General features: G+C 42.8%; 1 protein-coding gene across 5 annotated transcripts in view; it reads left to right on the top strand.

The window, feature by feature from the left end:
- SIL1 (SIL1 nucleotide exchange factor) overlaps window positions 1–11,123 on the top strand; it is a 49,296-nt gene extending 38,173 nt beyond the window's left edge. For 4 of the 5 annotated variants that reach the window (XM_081313450.1, XM_081313452.1, XM_081313453.1 and 1 more), the window contains 2 exons: window positions 4,015–4,179; window positions 10,695–11,123. In XM_081313450.1, the coding sequence (XP_081169576.1) occupies window positions 4,015–4,179; window positions 10,695–11,045 (516 nt within the window). In that variant the 3' untranslated portion in view covers window positions 11,046–11,123. The remainder of the gene's footprint in view (window positions 1–4,014; window positions 4,180–10,694) is intronic. The other variant, XM_081313454.1, reaches the window with a different exon arrangement.
- Window positions 11,124–16,371: the final 5,248 nt, after the last annotated feature.

The following is a 16,371-nucleotide window of genomic DNA, read 5'->3' as shown; positions in this document are numbered from 1 at the left end:
GTCAGGATCGAACTCCAGGCTGTGGGCAGAGTTAGCCCGCAATACTACATTCTAACCACTGGGCCACCAGAGCTCTGGTAGCAGAGTGTTCTTGGGCCTATTCACACACCTTTGGGCTGGCTGGTTACATTTTCTTCCTTTCTATCTTTGTATAAAGAAACAATACAGGAAAAAGATTCATTAGCCAAGACTTTGCTTTCTCATTCCGTTGTGCCCCAGAGAGATGGCAGGATGCTTTTAATTGGCCCAGGATTCCTGTTTTATATTCTCCAAATTACTTCTGAATTGACTGCCCTCTCATTACGCTAACTTTTAGCACAAAGGAAAATTTGTATCCATCCTGGTAACTCCAGCAACTCCAGGTTGGGATAAGGAAACCTTTGCACCATTGTGAGCTCTGGAGGACAAAGACAGGTTTCATTTATTGGTCAATTGTTTGGCTGTAGCCTAGCATATTGTGGTTTGTAAAGCATGTCTCATAACCTGAATTCAAGTGCTGCTATTTATATACCTCTAGCTCCTCTGCCTGCTAGCCACAAACATTCCTCCAGTTTCTTGTTGCGTTTTTCATAAATGCGACTCCTGCACATGAATGAAATGAAGGATAGAAAGAGGGAAGGTCACTTGGTGCTTTTGGTCAATTACGTTTGTGTGTGTGTGCATGTGTATAATAATTTCACAGATAATTAATTAAAGACAACCACATTCATAATTATTCCTCATCACCCTCCCATAACATTTGCCTGGCGAATTCAGTCCTGTGGGGTTGGCACGTTCAGGTCCTTTTGACTAAAGATAACCTGCCCATCCCTATTCAGGCACTGTGAAAATTGCAGTATTCCAATATTTGAGGGGCTCCTATAAAGATGAGGGTGGGTCAAACTATTTTACAAAGCACCAAAGGGCAAGACGAGAAACCAATGGATGGAAACTAACCAAGGAGAGGATCAACTAACCAAGGAGAGAATCAGCCTAGAACTAAGGAGGAATTTCCTAACAGCGAGAGCAATCAACCAATGGAACCGCTTGGCTTCAGAAGTTGTGGCTGCTCCATCACTGGAGGCTTTCAAAAAGAGACTGGACAATCATTTGTCTGAAGTGGTATAGAGTCTCCTACTTAAGCAAGGGGTTGGACTAGAAGACCTCCAAGGTCCCTTCCAATTCTATGTTCTATATTCTACGAAGACATATTTTTCATGGGCTGGTGGTGCTGGAGGTCTTGTGACATTACAGCATGCCTTTGTTATAAAAGCCGAAGCATCACCTAAATTACAAGAAGGAATAGTCTGGAGAAACTGAGGTCCTGAGAAGAAAAGTACACACAGGGAAGATGTACTAAGAGAGAGGTTGGGTTCTCGTGAGCGGTGAAATCAAACCCAGGCAGTTGTGTTGAATAAGCCAAAGTTGGCTGGGTTCAAACATAATGCTAACCCTTAAACCATTGTTCACAAACCATAATGATGAAGTTCGCACTACCAAAGGGTGTGAAGAAATTGGAGGTGACCATAGGGAAGGCATGAGAGAGCTGTTAAGAAGGGAAAGAGTGAGTTGTTAAGAGGGGTCTTAGGGAAGAGGTTGCACAGTCCATCATCTGTCTGCAAGAGAAAGAAACTCAAAATGATCTCCCCTTGTTTTGTTTTTAGTATAAAAGGACAGAGAGGAACTTGTATAGGCTTTCAAGATTCTGTTATTCTATATTACTACAATAAAAAGCATTCCTGGAATCCTTGCCAGGCTCGTTTCTTGACTAGTCTACCCAAGGGCTGAGAAAAATCAGACAAATCACACTTTGGCTTATCATAAAATTTGTTGTTGTTTGTTGCGAAGTCGTGTCTGACCCATCGCAACCCCATGGACAACATTCCTCAAGGCCTTCCTGTCCTCTACCATCTTTCTGGAGTCCATTTAAGCTCACGCCTACTGCTTCAGTGACGCCATCCAGCCACCTCATTCTCTGTCATCCCCTTCTTCTCTTGCCCTCAATCTTTCCCAGCATTAGGCTCTTCTCCAGTGAGTCCTTCCTTCTCATTAGGTGGCCAAAGTATTTGAGTTTCAACTTCAGGATCTGGCCTTCTAAAGAGCAGTCAGGGTTGATCTCTAGGCCTGACCGGTTTGATCCCCTTGCAGTCCAAGGGACTCGCAGGAGTCTTCTCCAGCACCATAGTTCAAAGGCCTCAGTTCATTGGCACTCAGCCTTTCTTATGGTCCAATCATAAAATTACAATCCATAAAAATAACAAGCCAGTAACCCTGACATCTGCAACCCTCAACTTTTTGGGCCATCAATGACTGTGATTAGTGTGCCAGAAATGTATCCAAATCCGTGTGATTTTCACTGCGGACAGCACCTTATAATCTTAATGCCATTCTGTTTAGTGTGCCTTAGAGAGAAATGTCGAAGCCGTAGCAATAATTAATGCTACTATCTAATTAATGAGGATTATTAAACTCAAGCAAAAGGGCTGCGCGTACTACTACTGTTTTCATCCCCAGATGTTTGTGCTTGAGTCAATTCTGTGATGGGAATAAAACCTTGAAAGGGCTTATCTCCGCTTGGGAGTTTGGATCACTCTGAGAGTTGATTTCTTTTCATACAGTACTTGTGTTTTCAATATTTCTGTGGCAAATTCCCCATGGATGCAATCTGTTGCCTTTCCCCTGGTGTCTTGCAAACCAGGATCTCTGTGTAGATATTATCCTGCTGGCTTCCCAGTCTGGAGGAAAATAAATTGAAATCAGTGAATAATGAAAGCGAAATAATTCTGACCCCAAATTAAAAGCCTTGGGTAGGGTGTTGGTGGTAGTATTTTATTTCAGTCACTGATCAGCAAAACATAACATGCAAGAATTACAGCTATTCTGTTATGTTATAAGAAAGGAGTAAAATTTAAATCACTATTTATCAAATTTATATGGCCACCCATCTCACCAGAAGTCACTAGCACAGTCTCTACAATTGTGATACCTGCATTATTAAGATTATAGAGTTAAGATTATGAAGCCAAAAGTAACTATAGTTGAGATTTATGTAACGTAAGTAAACCTATAGAACAATAAAGATAAAAACAGAAACAAGTAGCATGAATTGTAAAGCTACTTACATTACTAAAATCTGCAGGTAAACTATATTTCATATTAATATTGTAACTATAAGACTATAATCATGTAGTATAAAATAAAGCAGTATAGAAATGAATCACAATAACTTCAAAGGTTAAAGAGGTAGAAATAAGTAATTATGTGGAAATTTATGGGCATAATCTCATTAATCTGATAGCTCTAATAGCTATGAGGAATAAATTGTATCTGTATAGTAATGGGCTGTACATAATGAAATAAGCACCCAAAGTCCCTCATTAGCTGTGTTTATTCGTGGATGGGGTTTACACATGGTATATATAACAGGTTTGGTAAGTCTAAAGAAATAAAGTCATGATAATCAACTAGTAGATTGTTTTAGCAGCATCTAGATAACCTTCACTTGAGGGGCTGCCTACCAATAGATATTTTCTTTGAAGGAGGCAGAGCTGATATGCCTTATTTTTGTCAGTTTCATGACATACATCATAGGGGAATCTTCAGGAGCAACTTTTCAGGGATCACAGATGAGGAAAAAGGATTGGTTAAAATTACATTCCTCATATTTCTTTAGGAATAGTGTCTTGCAAACAAGAGTTCTGCTCACAAAATTGGATCCCAGCCATACCCCTTCTGTTCTGCTGTGAATTCATTACATTTCTGTTCAGGCATCATAAAGCATAATTGTCCAGTCCTTTGAAATAGCGCGTCCTGTCCTCATGTCACAATGAAGCCATAACCACTGGTAATCATATAAAAATAATCTTCCTTACATATTTCCCCTCTGGAGTGTGGTGGCGTATTTGTAAAATAAGTAAATATTGGTGGTGTGTCAAGGCATGAGAACTGAAAGTACAGAAAGGGCATGCATAATGAGACCCAGAAAATGAAAAATTCCTGATGATGGATGCGGGTTTGTTTGTTTTTTGTTCCTAGGCTCTTTTTGCTTTGTCATCAATGCTGAGGCACTTTCCATATGCCCAGCAACAATTTCTCAAACTTGGAGGCCTTCAAGTACTCAGGAATCTTTGCACAGAGAAAGGAATGGAGATACTGTACATCCGCCCTGTGACCCTTCTCTACGACTTAGTAATAGAAAAGGTAAGAGGAGCCATTATACTTTGCCTGTTATAGAATTAGCACAAGTCTACCAGTCTGAAGGAGGGGGGAGCAAGCTGAGCTGGAAGGCGGGGTTAAATATGTCATCAGTTTGGAATCATTGCATTGCCACAAGAGATCTAAGTCCAACAACACCCCCCCCTTCCGGTTGACCCTTATTTTGCGCCAATTTAGCTTTGACTGTTGATTAAATTCTTTACTAGAGGTAGCAGTAATACACTCTTCAGTGCTTTTGAACTGAACAAATTCTTGCATTTCTTGCATTGCCATGAAATCTTTTCCATTGACTTTGATCTTAGTGTTGGGATTACCTGTAATTGGGCTGTCCAAAGATGGCACTCTTGTGTGACTCATCTGGTTATATTTTAGTAATTCTCAGGTAGATTTCATTTGGATGTTAGATGGCAGGAAAGTACTTAGGAAGCTGTCTACTTGTCCAATTCCTGGTGAGAGGGCAAGCCTACCAACCTTGCTAGGAATGCTAGGTGATAGGACATTACCAGGGTCTTTATCCCTCTTCTTCCTCCCCCATTGTTGCTTTGCCCTTTGGATAGGAGGGCAAGTAAATTGTAAAGCGTAGATAATTGCCAGCTTTTCGGCAGCCACTCCTAAACTTCATTGCCCATGATCTACCTAGTTACCCATCCTGCTGCAACATCAGAAAGCAATAAAAAGGTCAGGTAGATTCACATTGTAATAAATTAAACTTTTAGCCGAGGAGTCAGTGATCGAGCGGAGTGCATAATGTTTAATATTTTTCATACTGGCAGATAGGAATGGCTAGAGTTGCCACGACTGCAATACCTCCTTCCTTCCAAAGGGGGGGGGAGTGTTCTTGTTCATCAATCCAGCCAACCATTCCTTCCAAGCAGGGCGTTTTGTCCTTCCCTTCTGGGCCCATTTCCCCCAACACCAACTGGGCATTCTGCAGCTACTTACCATGCTTAGTCCTCTTTACCTTAAGGTTTGGGATTACCGCACGGTTCCCCCCTTCCCCCCCCGCCCCTTTTTAATGTAGAAGTCTCCTCCTTCCCTTCCCTCTGTGTTTTAAATGGCCTGGTGTGGGCTTCCTGTGTATGGACAGATACGCACCACCGAAGGCTGCTATTTACGGAATGGCTGAGATTATTCGATAGTTTTCATTCTTTCAGGAATTCTGGAGAATCAGTCAAGATCATTAGCTCCCTATCATAGATAGGATTGTAGAAAAAGCTGACCTAAAGAAAAAATTGCTGTCTAGAGAAGTCCGTCCGTATTATTATATTTCAGCTACCCTGTTGCACCAGCTAATAGTTGCTTAGGTTTCTTGACATCTATCCTAGAAAGTTAATCATTTGGTCCTTGGAGAGCCAGTTTGGGGAAGGGGTTAGGCACCAGGCTAGAAGCTGTGAGTTCTGGTCCCCATCTTACACATAGAACCAGCTACGTGACTATGGGCAAATCTCTCCCTCTCCCTTTCCCATCCCGATGCTTGTTCTTAATCTTTATAAAAGACAATAATATTTAGCATACTGCATTAGACCAAATTATACATTCATTATAAATAACGAACACATTATTCTGTATGTTTATAACATCAGCATGATATGTTGATGGTCACATATCATTAGATTTTTATCCCACCCTTTTAATATACTGTACTGCATAACTCAGGACAGCAAATACACCTAATACTCCTGCCTCCTGTTTTCCCACAACAACAATCCTGTGAGGTGGGCTGGCATGAGAAGAGATTAAACGGCCCAAAGTCACGTAGCGGCTTTCACGTCTAAGAGACCCTTGGAGCACACAGACTCCTAGCTTGTGGCCAGCACCTTCATCAGTACATCAAGCTGACTTTCACTAAATGCATCATTCCTCAGCCTGGATACCCTTCAGATGTGTGGAATTTTAGGGCATTGATAGCAATTACCTTCTGAAAATCTGGGAGATCACTCAACCTAAGGGAATAAATGATGACTTCATTGGACACAGAAGAGTTGATCTTCTCTTATTAAGTTGGGCAGGTGAGATTGGGTGTGGCTCCTTCAGATAAAAGAGTTGACTTGTAAGTGTCTGTGGAGAGTTTCCATCGTCCAGGTCATGGTTGTCCCAAGGGAGCTTTTTCGTAAAGGGCAACTGGACTTTCTTGGTTTTTTTCATTTGAAAATATTTCACTTCTCATCCAAGAAGCTGAAGAAAGTTGCCTTTTGGGGAAAAAAGCACCTTGTTGACTTGTAAGCTGAATCACATATTTTTTGCTTATAGCAGTGGGATACCTTTGGCCTGTCTGTGGCTTTTGTATTCCAACTTCAATAAACCTCAGCCAAGCTTATCGATATTCAAGGAAGACAGAACCTGCGTATCCTTCAGATGTTGTTGGACCGCAGTGCCCCATTATTGGTACAGCGAGTTGGAAAGAGGGGAGTTGACAAGTTTGGCAGTGCACCTGAATGAATGTCTTTCAACTGTGCCTTGAACCTTGTCAGAACAGTTGTCAGCCTGTGCAGGGTATAGCCTTATTCTTTGGTTTATCCTTTAGTTTGGGCCCAAGTTCCTTCTCTACCGGCTGTTCCTTCTTGCCCAGCGTGAACATGTGTGCCACTAAAGGCAAATTACCGTCAAGGAACGTATCGCAATCAAGCTTCTCTGCTGGGACTTAAGGACAGAGATGAGCAGGGCAAGCTCCCAGCATACAATACAGGATGATTTGACTTTCCTTCTCTCTTAAGCCCGAGAAACAGTCTTCCTTAATTATAATATAGTAGGAAAGAGATGCTTGTGATTAGGATCTAATTAATGAAGTGCATATATAGCAATTTACCCAGGAGGCAGCCAAGTGAAGCAAAGGCATGTATTTTTTAAAAATTATTGTTATTATTTAGAGAATGCCCGCCCCCATTGTGTTGTGTATCTGGCTGCCGTATGCTGTGAGCAACCTTTTACTTCATCTGTGTAGCCAGATGGCTGGCTTGCAGGGCCCATGTGGGAGTTTTGCAGACAGAATCAAGTATCTTGGCTGCATCCAGATTATTTCTAGGGAGCAGAAGGAGGGAGCAACACCCTCCCCTCCCCCCCTTACTACTACTCTGACATTGGTTCCGATCTAGCGGAGGATGGCTCTACAGTGGAAAAAGTGATGGTGAATAGGGTTCCCCGTAGGATAAATGAACGATTCTTCCTTCATCCCAATACTTAGTGCTGCTTCCCCATCCTCATGGATGCTGCGGAATAAAAAAACCCTAAAATACTAGACTGTAAGCAGGCTCCAATTAATTTTAAATCCTTAGAAAAATATGTTCCATTTAAAGCCCTACATGGCTTAGGCCCGGGGTACTTGCGAGACCACTTGCTGCCCATTGTCAACCTCCCATCGCCCGGTTCGCTCCCACAGAGTCAGTCTCCTCAAGGTGCCGTCGGCCAGGCAATGCCGGCTGGCGACCCCCAGGGGGAGAGCCTTCCCTGTGGGCACGCCGACCCTCTGGAATGAATTGCCCCCGGAGCTGCGGATGACCCCTGACCTTCGGTCTTTCCGCCGTGACCTGAAGACGTGGTTGTTCCAACAAGCGGGCCTGGACTGACTACGGTTTTAATTAGCTTTTTACTGGTTTTTAAATTGTCACATAATTATTGTATTTATTTATTTATTTTCTAATCCCATTTATATCCCGCCCTTCTCCGAAGACTCAGGGCGGCTTACAATCTAAAGCACAATGTGCTTAGCAATAGCCTTCATTCTATGTATATGCCTGCTTATTAGGGCTTTCGGGGCCCCCCAAGCGGCATTTTTACAAAGTCAGCTTATTGCCCCCAACAATCTGGGTCCTCATTTTACCTACCTCGGAAGGATGGAAGGCTGAGTCAACCTTGAGCCTGGTGGGATGCGAACCTGCACTATAATTCTTTTTTAAATTTTCTATATAATGTTTTTAATTTTTATTGTTGTGCACCGCCCTGAGTCCTTAGGGAGAAGGGCGGCATATAAATTTAATAAAATAATAAATAATAATATGGGAACAGGTGAAGGTAAACTGTACAGTCAGATGTCCTGTTCTACCATAGCTCAGGGTATGTTAGTGACTATAGAATTTATAGTCCAAAACAGTTACTTTATTATTTTTTTTAAAAAAGGTGCCTGTTAAATGCTCCTAAGTGGACATGTGTGCCTCTTGCAGTAATGTAGGTAGGTCATTCAAGCCTTTGGTCCAATTCTTTTGGCTTGGACTAGTACGGAATGGCAATCCAAAAAACATGCAATCAGCAGGGAGCATAAGCTGTAAATCAGGCTTTCTCAACCTTAACAACTTTAAGATGTGTGGACTTGCAACTCCCTGAATTCCCCAGCCAGCAAGCTGGGTTGAATTCCCCATGTCTTGGAAGTTGCCACGGTTGAGAAACACTGCTGTAAATGATAGAAATGTGGAGAAGATCCAGCAGAGAAAATATACCAGGAAATGTTCTTTCCTTTTTGCTAGTTGGAACTATAACTGGAGAAATTTGTTTGGCTAGAGAAATAGTCACCTTCCTTTTTTAGTTATTTAAATAATTTATCTGGCCACCCGTCTCGTATCAGTGGCTCTTGCTGATCAGGTCAGTGAGAACTGAGACCCTCGCATCTCAACAGTTTTCTGAATCTTTAGAAAAGGACATCAGGGGAGGTGATCCCAACTTCCCGCAGAGGGACCTTATTCCTAACATCTCTATGGATAGGATTGGATGCTGAACTATAAAGCACCTCTCATCAGCTGGTCTTTAGATAGATATAATCGCTTTTCATCTTTTATTGCAATATTGCTGATTATTGGCAGTGAACGGCTTCGGGCACGCCTACTTCCTACAGCTTCTGAAATTCGACATAGCAGCTTTTAATTATATATACACAGATACATGTGTGTGCGTGTGTGCGTACAGAGAGAGAGGGACTCCTGCCTCCCTTTTTATGCTTTTGCTGTTATTCAATAAATCTGGCTGATTTCCTGCTTCCCATTTCCCCCCTCCCCCACAATCTTGTGTGTCTTTTGTCAGTTTCTTCCCCAGTTTGCTTTCGTTGTCCATGTACATTAGGGTGGCAAGTTGCATTTTCATAAATTGGTACAGTATTATCAGCTGAGTCTCCCAGAGCAACCTTTGTATGAATGGAAGAGCCCTTCCAGTAATCAATCATTTTGCCAATAATTTTGCTGCAAGAAGAGACCTGTGATGGTGAAGTACAGATAGTCCTTGACTTGCGACCACAATTAAGCCCCAAATGTCTATTGTTAAGCAAGACATTTGTTAAATGAATTTTGCCCCATTTCACGACCTTTCCTGCTACTTTTGTTAAACGAACCACTGAAGTTGTTAAAGTCACTTACCACATTTGTTAAGTGAATCTGGCTCACCCATTGACTTTGCTTGTCAGACGGTCGCAAAAGATGATCACATGATCCTGGGGACGCTGCAACCATCATAAATGTGAACCAGTTCCCAAGTATCTGAATTTTGATCATCTAACCATGGTGATGCCACAGCGATCATAAGTGTGCCGTTGTAATTTCAAACTGTCACTAAATGTACTGCTGTAAGTTGAGGACTACCTGTATTTGAGATGTTGGATTAGGAGTGGAAAGCCTCTGCCCATGGAAGCCAAGTGGGTGACTTAGAGCCAGTTGCATAGGGTTGTTGTTGTTTGGGGGAGAGGATAGTGGAAGGAGGGGGAGTGCTCTGTTCACTGCCTACAGGCCTTGAGTGAAAGACTGAATCGGAATCTAATCGTGAAACATGTCATCAACATCTAAATGTGCCTTCTGGCATGCCTCAGCAAGCATTCCTCCCATTTTGAAACCCACAGAAATAGAAAGATCTTGGTACCGTTGAAGGAAAAGTCTTCATCATGGTCCAGTCCAAGCCGGGAATAAACAACATGGCGACTGCTTTAGGAAGAAGTTTGCAGTTTATTGAAGAGAAGAGCCAGACAGAAAGATGGCTCTGGAAGAAAAGAGAGCGAGCACATGTAGGGAATGGGTTTTTATATCTTCTTGGGCCTTTTGTTTGGAGTAGTTCCTGTGGAATGAACTTTGACTTGAGTCAGAGTGTGCCTTTCTGGTATTCTGATGGTAGCAGGTTAATCCTATTATGTCCCAAAAGTCATATCCTGCTTTCCTGGGGCAGTGGCTGATGACTCTTAGATTTTTGGTGTTGATTCTAGGGATCTTTCTTCCTAATCCCAGTTTCCTGACTCCAGTCTTTCTGACAAGATTATCACATCTGCAATTCTGCAGACTTGGTTTCTGTTTGGGACAGAGAGATTTGGGGGCGAGGTTGGTCTCTGCTTTTAAAATCCTTTAGGGAAATATATTCTGCCTTTTAAATATTTCCAAAAATGTTTCTTTCTCTTGGGGGGTGGGGTGGGGCTGACTTCCCACAGTACTGACCGCAGAGGCCGATAGAATTTATTTCAGACTTCACGCCAGTAAGTATATTTAATGGTAAAACATCTGTCTCAGCTTAAATAACCATTTGAGGACTCTTTGTTGCAGCAGTTGCTCAAGGACAGTGGCAACGAGGATGAAGCTCCTGAGAAAACCCAGCAGTACAGTCAAGTGAACTTGATGCCAGCCCTTGTGGAGCAAGGCTGGTGCACAATCATTTCGAACCTCCTGAGGATGCCGGAGCACGACAGCCGGGAGAAGGTCCTCAAGACGGTGCACATCCTGCTCACCTTCTGTAAGGACACTTACGCTGGGGATCCCACTCTCAACCAGGTCCTCAGCCTCTTGCGCCAGGAATATGAAGAGCTGGCCGAGGAAGAGCGAAAGGGAGGGGACGAAGACGGCTACTTCAAGGAACTCCTGCACTCTATAAATAGCATTGCCCAACAACTAAAGTAAAGGGGGATGGTAGCCTAGCATGTCAAAGAACCTTTGTGGGACTTGGAAAGAGTTATTATGAATAAATCTATTCTACTAGGTTTTTGGTTTTGTGTCCTGCTTTCAGTGTGCAGCAAGCCCATATACTGGGTAATAGGAAAATGGTTGCCTTTTGTCAGTACTTTTCTGTGTGTCTTGTCCTAGTCGTAGATAATTGCAACAGTAAAGTTCAGGACTTCCTGCCACCACAGTGTTAACAAAAAAGAGCCCTTTTTGGAAATTACCTTCTCAAAAAAGAATATGCCACAGCATTAAAGAAACTCATTGTCTTGTCTCTGGTCTATCTGAGGAGAGACCGTTTTTACTCAAGGTCATTCATTGCTTGCTTTGAAAAGGCAATTTCCCTGGAAGAAGAGTTTTTACTATATCTCACATGTTTCAGAAATCAAAAGTCGGGTCCATTATAGCTGTGGCACTTTCCTGTACATTTTTGCAACTTTTCCTTACCTGCTTGTTCATGTTGATATAATATTGCTATTCTGGAAGAATTTGTCAAACCTATATAGAAATGTTACTTTTTGACCTGCTGACTCAGAAAAATGGAACCGAGTGGTGAAATGTTAGGAAAGATTCTATGCCAGGAAGTGATCTAGATATAATATTTTTTTCCATGTAAAAATCAACATCAGCAACAGCCAAGCTGCACTGAAAGACAGCTTGGCCATTACTGAGTTGTCCCAGAAGTGCAGCTTGTAAGAGAAAGTTAGTTAGTTCCCTGCTGCAGGTAGTCCTCGAGTTATGACTACAGTTAAGCCCACAATTCCAGTCATAAGTTGTGATGGTTGTACAGCGGTTCGCCATGTGAGCGAGCCCAATTTTATGGCCTTATTTGCGGCAGTTATTAAGCAAACGTGGCATCTTTAAAGTGAACGCAGTAGTAGTTATGCAAACACATTGTCCACTATAGGCACAGCTTTTGCTGGAAACCAGACGTAAATGCTGGTTTCTGACAAAAATGTCATAAATCACGGTCTTGTAACTAGGGCGCTGCAGATGGCCATAAATATAAGTGGTAGCCAAATGCCCAAAATGCGATCCCATGTCCGGGGGGGGGGGGGCGAATGGATGCCAGAACTTCAAAAGCAGGTCATAAATATATTCCCATTTTCTGGCCCCATCATAACTTTGGATGGTCTCTAAGCAACCAGTTGTAGGTCAAGGACTACCTGTAGAAGGGAGATGTGACCCAGCTGAATGGCACAAACCCTGCTTAAAACATTCTGCAAATCCCTCCAGCTTGGAACTCTTCTTCAGACAAGAAGCTGAATGCAGAGAAACCAAGCACCTTAACAGCTTCCATTAAAACCACTGCTTGCCGTGGGAATGCCATTTTAATTGATGCAACAGCAACCCATTCTGACTGTGATCTGGGCTGGACTTGCGTAGTGGGTACCCAATTTAGCTGGCATTTCCTTTGCTCTACCTTTGTCGGTATAAAATCTGGCAAATGTCTCCCTGAATGCAAATGCCAACGCCCATGAAAAGTATCTCTTCCATTTGGAAGTGAAAGAGACCAACCAGCTCTTGGCTTCTTATTGATTTGAATTTTTTTTTAAAGGTCACAGGTCTTCTTTGTAAAAGCTGGAAATATTTGTTACTTTTTGCAAATTCTACAGTTTTGGACTGGGTTATTAAGTTGCAGAAGTAATTATGCACATTGATTTTTCTTCTGCTGGCATTTTGTTGTTTATCTTTAAATGGGGAGGTGGGGGGAGGTTGGAGATGAAGGGATCTTACAGGAAATGTTCCCTGGAGAACAGCATGTGATTATTGGAAGCTGTAAAACATGAGATGCTCAGTGTACGTCAGAGTTTTGGCAGCACACACACAGCCCTGCTTCACAGCAAAGGCTGCATGGGCATGCCTAGTGTATTAAGTAGATCTTTCCTAGTGGAGAACAAGGGGAGTAAAGAAACAACGGGATTTATTTTGGAGTGGGCCCTGCCTCAGGATATTAAACATCCTTAAGCAAGACCTTGCTGCACTTGGAATATCCATGTCTGTGGTTGGGTTTGAAGGGTGAGGAATGTGACACAAAGATCCCTCCTTTGTTTTTTTTCTCCATTCACCCTGCTTTCCGCCTCTTCTGCCTTTCTCTCTCTTTTCATCCTCACGCCCAGCATTCAGTCCAACAGTTGAACTGGCTCTGTGCAGAGAGCTTTGGGAAACCAGCCATGGGCTGCAGGCGGTCTATCCATACCCAGTTTGGAGGATCACACCACTGGGGAGCAGGAATTTTCTGCTTGGCAGAAAAGGTTGGCAATTTTGTCATATCCTTGTTAACTCTCTCTGTTCATTCTTCGGGATACTCCCAAGAATGTCTGCTCGAGCAGCCCGTATAAGAGAAATTGCTGTTGGGGAAATTCATTGAGATACAGTCCCAGTACACCTGAAAGATAATAATTTGGGAAAGGTCAGCTCCAAACATTTCTGATTCAGTCAGCTAGATGTTTAAACTGGATTCTGGCATTTTTATGCATCTACCGAGTTGTTCCCAAGGACCTGAGATAGGCAAATATTGATGTTTGATTGTGTTACAGGTATTGTTGCAAGATGTAAGCTGTCCTGAGTAACGCTGCCTCTTCCAATTGACTGATGGTGATTTTGTCAGTGCTGATTGTGTTCTAGTGGTGCTCCAGATGTTTTCGGATGGAACCCAAGGCGCCTATTATAATTGGTGCTACCTTTGCTTCCTTATATTACTTTATTATTTCATTATTATTCTTTTATTCCACCTTTTTGTATATAACTCAAAGAAGTGAATCTATCTAACGCTTCCTCCTATTTTCCCCACAACCACAATCCCTTGAGGGTGGGTTGGGATGAGAGAGAATAACTAGCCCAAAGTCATCCAGCCATTTTCGTGCCTAAGGAAAAGCCTAGAACATATCTTCTCCTGGTTTCTAGGCTAGCACCTTCACCCTGACACCAAGAAAGGGTAATTTTCACTCTGGAAAATAGTTGTGGGGTCTACTGCAGCCTCCTCTAAGCAGGAGGATTCTGGCTCTGGCCAGGTTTGCCACATTAAAGCTGGAGTGTGTCTGAGATGTAAAGGGCAACAACTCACAGCAAGGAATGGCAGGTTTGCTGGGACAAGCTGGAGCAGGAGCCATCTGAGTAGACCAGGAGTCTTCAAACTTGGCCCTTTTATGACTTGTGGACTTCAACTCCCAGAATTCCTCAGCCAGTGTGCCTGGCTGAGGAATTCTGGGAGTTGAGGTCCACAAGTCATAAAAGGGCCAAGTTTGAAGACCCCTGGAGTAGACAGTGCAGAACAGCACCGTTGCCTACTGAGATGTTGGTTTCACTTTTGTCTGGTGGAAGCTACAGAGTGCTGAAGTACTTGAAGTATTCTTTCCCTCAATACTTGGTCTGCTTGAATCTCAGAGAACCACAAGGTGCTTAAAATGCAGCCTTATTCAAATGCAAAGAGGTGACAGAGCTCTAGTGTTGTGCCTTTTGCCTTGGTAGCACAAAGTTAGCTTCAGGCCAAAGGCTATTTATGGAGACCTGAACTTTTCCAACTGCTTCCCTGTCAGCGATGCCCCCTCCCTCTACTTCCTCATCCCTGTGATGCCATAGCACACACAGGCACTGGACCTATATTTAAACAGTCTTGGTTGTAATGGGAAAACAAAGCTGCATATCACCCAATGGCAGGTGGCAAAAATAAAATGTGTATACCCACATGAGGAATTACTTTCTCTCTCTTACACACAAATCTGCACGAGGTTGCGGAGTGACATTTTTATATTACTAGACATGCTCAGAGGTGTAACTTGCAAGCCGCTTGCATATTCCGAATCATGGTTTTATATGCCTGAAGCATCGTGAATTATGCACTCACCTGCCCAATGCAAATGTACGGCTGAAAACAGAACCAACTGGTTTTCTCTCCTGAATCTTTCAGATCCCTACTAGTGTATAAATATAAGGTCACTTTCAGTGAAGTCCAGAGGCCTAATTTCAGAAATGGCTTCCTAATGTTGCTGCATGTAGTCCTTAGCATTTTAAACAGAAACCAAGCAGAGATCTGCTGGGAGTCGTGTGGCATATAAATTTATAAATTATTATGGTTGGTTGCACAGTCAGCCAGATAGAATAGAATAGAATAACAGAGTTGGAAGGGACTTTGGAGGTCTTCTAGTCCAACCTCCTGCTCAGGCAGGAAACCTTATACCATTTCAGACAAGTGGTTGTCCAATCTCTTCTTTAAAACTTCCAGTGTTGGAGCATTCACAACTTCTGGAGGCAGGTTGTTCCACTGCTTAATTGTTCTGTCAGGAAGTTTCTCCTTAGTTCTAGGTTGCTTCTCTCCATCCATTGCTTCTTGTCCTGCTTTCAGGTGCTTTGGAAAACAGCTTGACTCCCTCTTCCTTGTGGCAACCTCTGAGATATTGGAACACTGCTATCATGTCCCTCCTCGTCCTTCTCTTCATTAAACTACACATACCCAATTCCAGCAACCGTTCTTTATATGTTTTAGCCTCCAGTCCCCTGATCATGTTTGTTCCTCTTGTTAAGACTGGATTTGGCACTTTTATCCACCTGTAGAGCCTTTCCCAAGAACTGGGATTGGCAAATGTTTGATGGTGTTAAGGCGTTATTATTATCATCATTATTAAAACTGCAATATTGTGAAAGAAAGCGATTCTCAAGTGAGAAGCCTCTAGGCCGCGGGTCCCGGTATTGGTCCTTGGCCTGTTGAGAACTGGGCCATGCAAGTGACAGGCGAGTGTGTGAAACCATCTCCTGCCCCCTTCCACTGCCACCACCGCTCCCGGTCCTCGGAGCTGGAAAGGTTGGGGACCACTGCTCTAGGCATGGCCTAGCCCCCAAGAAGATGCCTCTTCCTATTTGCATAGTCAGGCATTTTTCTCAGCTGTACTCTGGTTTGGTTATCACTGACAAAGTGTGATACTGCATGTGAATGGGTGGAGGGGTACCTGGTTGGTTTGTAGTTTTTCCCTTATTCTTGGTTTATTTTTGAGCGTTCCCTCTATTTTACAGAGGATCTAAGGAAGAACAATTTTAAAATGAAAGAAAACAAGAATAGCCAAACAAGTTTATCAGCAAACCTGAATTGTTCAACAAACCTTGTTAAAAGAAAAACACCTCTCCCAGACTCCAGATTACGTTTCTCCAGATATGTTGGATTCCAGTGCCTAGAGAACACATTTGGGAATGATTGCCTTATTGCAATGCATGGATTGCAACTGGAGTATGGTGTTTATGAATGAATTAACAAACCATTTATTTATTTGATTTTTATCCCACCTTCTCTACT

The sequence above is a fragment of the Vipera berus genome (assembly GCF_964194415.1).
Source record: "Vipera berus genome assembly, chromosome: 1".
In the NCBI taxonomy this organism is placed as follows: domain Eukaryota; kingdom Metazoa; phylum Chordata; class Lepidosauria; order Squamata; family Viperidae; genus Vipera; species Vipera berus.
Note: the sequence above shows the minus strand (reverse complement) of the source record. Positions and strands in the feature narration are given on the sequence as shown.